This window comes from Limulus polyphemus, unplaced genomic scaffold, assembly GCF_000517525.1.
Source record: "Limulus polyphemus unplaced genomic scaffold, Limulus_polyphemus-2.1.2 Scaffold1972, whole genome shotgun sequence".
Lineage (NCBI taxonomy): Eukaryota > Metazoa > Arthropoda > Merostomata > Xiphosura > Limulidae > Limulus > Limulus polyphemus.
The window spans coordinates 174,340-175,878 of record NW_013667582.1 but is presented as its reverse complement, the minus strand read 5'-3'; the positions used below and the strand labels follow the sequence as shown (position 1 = coordinate 175,878).

General features: G+C 32.9%; 1 protein-coding gene across 3 annotated transcripts in view; it reads left to right on the top strand.

Annotated features, from left to right (window-relative positions):
* LOC106465529 (regulator of telomere elongation helicase 1 homolog) overlaps nucleotides 1-1,539 on the top strand; it is a 61,320-nt gene that overhangs the window by 17,461 nt on the left and 42,320 nt on the right. For all 3 annotated transcript variants that reach the window (XR_002612003.1, XM_022393439.1, XM_022393438.1), the window contains exon 5: nucleotides 323-517. Coding sequence is in view for 2 of the 3 variants with exons in the window: in XM_022393439.1 (XP_022249147.1) it covers nucleotides 323-517 (195 nt within the window). In the remaining variant the exon portion in view is untranslated. The remainder of the gene's footprint in view (nucleotides 1-322; nucleotides 518-1,539) is intronic.

Genomic DNA, 1,539 nt, shown 5'->3' with positions numbered 1-1,539 from the left:
CACTCTAGTGTGTGTGTGTATATATATATATATATATATCATATTATTCATATCATTTTACATACAGAACAGTATATTTTAGATATTTAGATTGAACTTTCTAATAAGTAAAATACTTCTTGCATAATCATAAACTGCTGATATCACACTTTTGACAGTTACACATGCAGCTAAATGCATGCTTTGGTCCTGCACTGTGGGTTTATTATGATTCCAAAAACATTTAGTTAATTTTAGATCATGCTTGATTTTTGTATTCAGAAAGGGAAAGTTAACTTATTATTTGTTTGAATGAAATTTGTTTTTAATACTTTTATTTTAGGTATCCCAAGTTATAGACAAAATGAAAGACATAAATAATCTGGATTTTTCTCAAGACTCGGGAGCACCAGATTTCACACTTGCTGACCTCTCCATTCTTAAAGTTATGTTCTGTGAACTGGAGGAGGAGTTGGACAGCATAGTTGCTACAGAAGGAGTAGCTGGCTGTACAAAGCCTGGAGACTTTATGCTAGAGGTGTGTAATATGAATGTTTGTATACACATTATCATAAAGTTAATTGTCCTATTCTACCATAGCTCAAAAATTAATCATCATTCCAATGTCAATTGTATATTTCATTGGGAGTAATAAATATGTGCAACTTACATACTGATGGTTGTATAAAAACAGCATCAAGTAGGTCAGGATTTATTCTACCCTTAGAAATGACTTGTGCCATTTATCCCTGAACATTAGAATTGTTCTCATAGAGTACATTATATTAAATGACTTTGAATATGCAAATCAGCAAGTCATATGACAACCACAACTGATATAGAGTCAAATTGGAATGGAATGTATCAGAACTACATTTTGCACACATATGAAACGGTACAGTTTCCATTTTCTCACTCTTGTTGATTTTTGACCATGGAGCCACCTCAAGCCTCTGATTCACTGTGATGTACCCATTATCTTGACTACCAAGCAAAATGAAAGCAATACTAGACATGATTGGTGGCCACACTGAACATAGTTAACATGTTGGTTGTCAAAATTTTATGATCAACATCCTCAAAATATGTTGTTGAAACTGGGTGTGTCATAAAATGTCATCAGTAGAATATGCAGCTGCTTCCAATCCAATAGTATAGTTGTTCAGACCATCACCTCTAAGTCAAGTAGATGATCACCATCTTTTGATTCTGACTCATGTTAATTAAAGAACCTGTTCTGAGATAGAATTAGATGTCTCTATTTATAGCAGAAAACATGCCAATGTACAAACGGATAGAAACAGATTTTATTAGGCCAACCTTTATGCCAGACACCTCGCAAGATGCACCCTGCTCACAGCAAAACCTAAGCAGCTTACCTGCAGTGGTGATAAGAACACACGTTCAATTAATCAATGACATGTAGAAGTGATATCCTTGTAATAGATGAGTTATTTTCCATCATACGACCAGGTAATAGGTGTATACTCATTTGGAGAAAATTTGGAAATAATTCTAATTTCTTTATATATATATATATATATATATATATATATATAT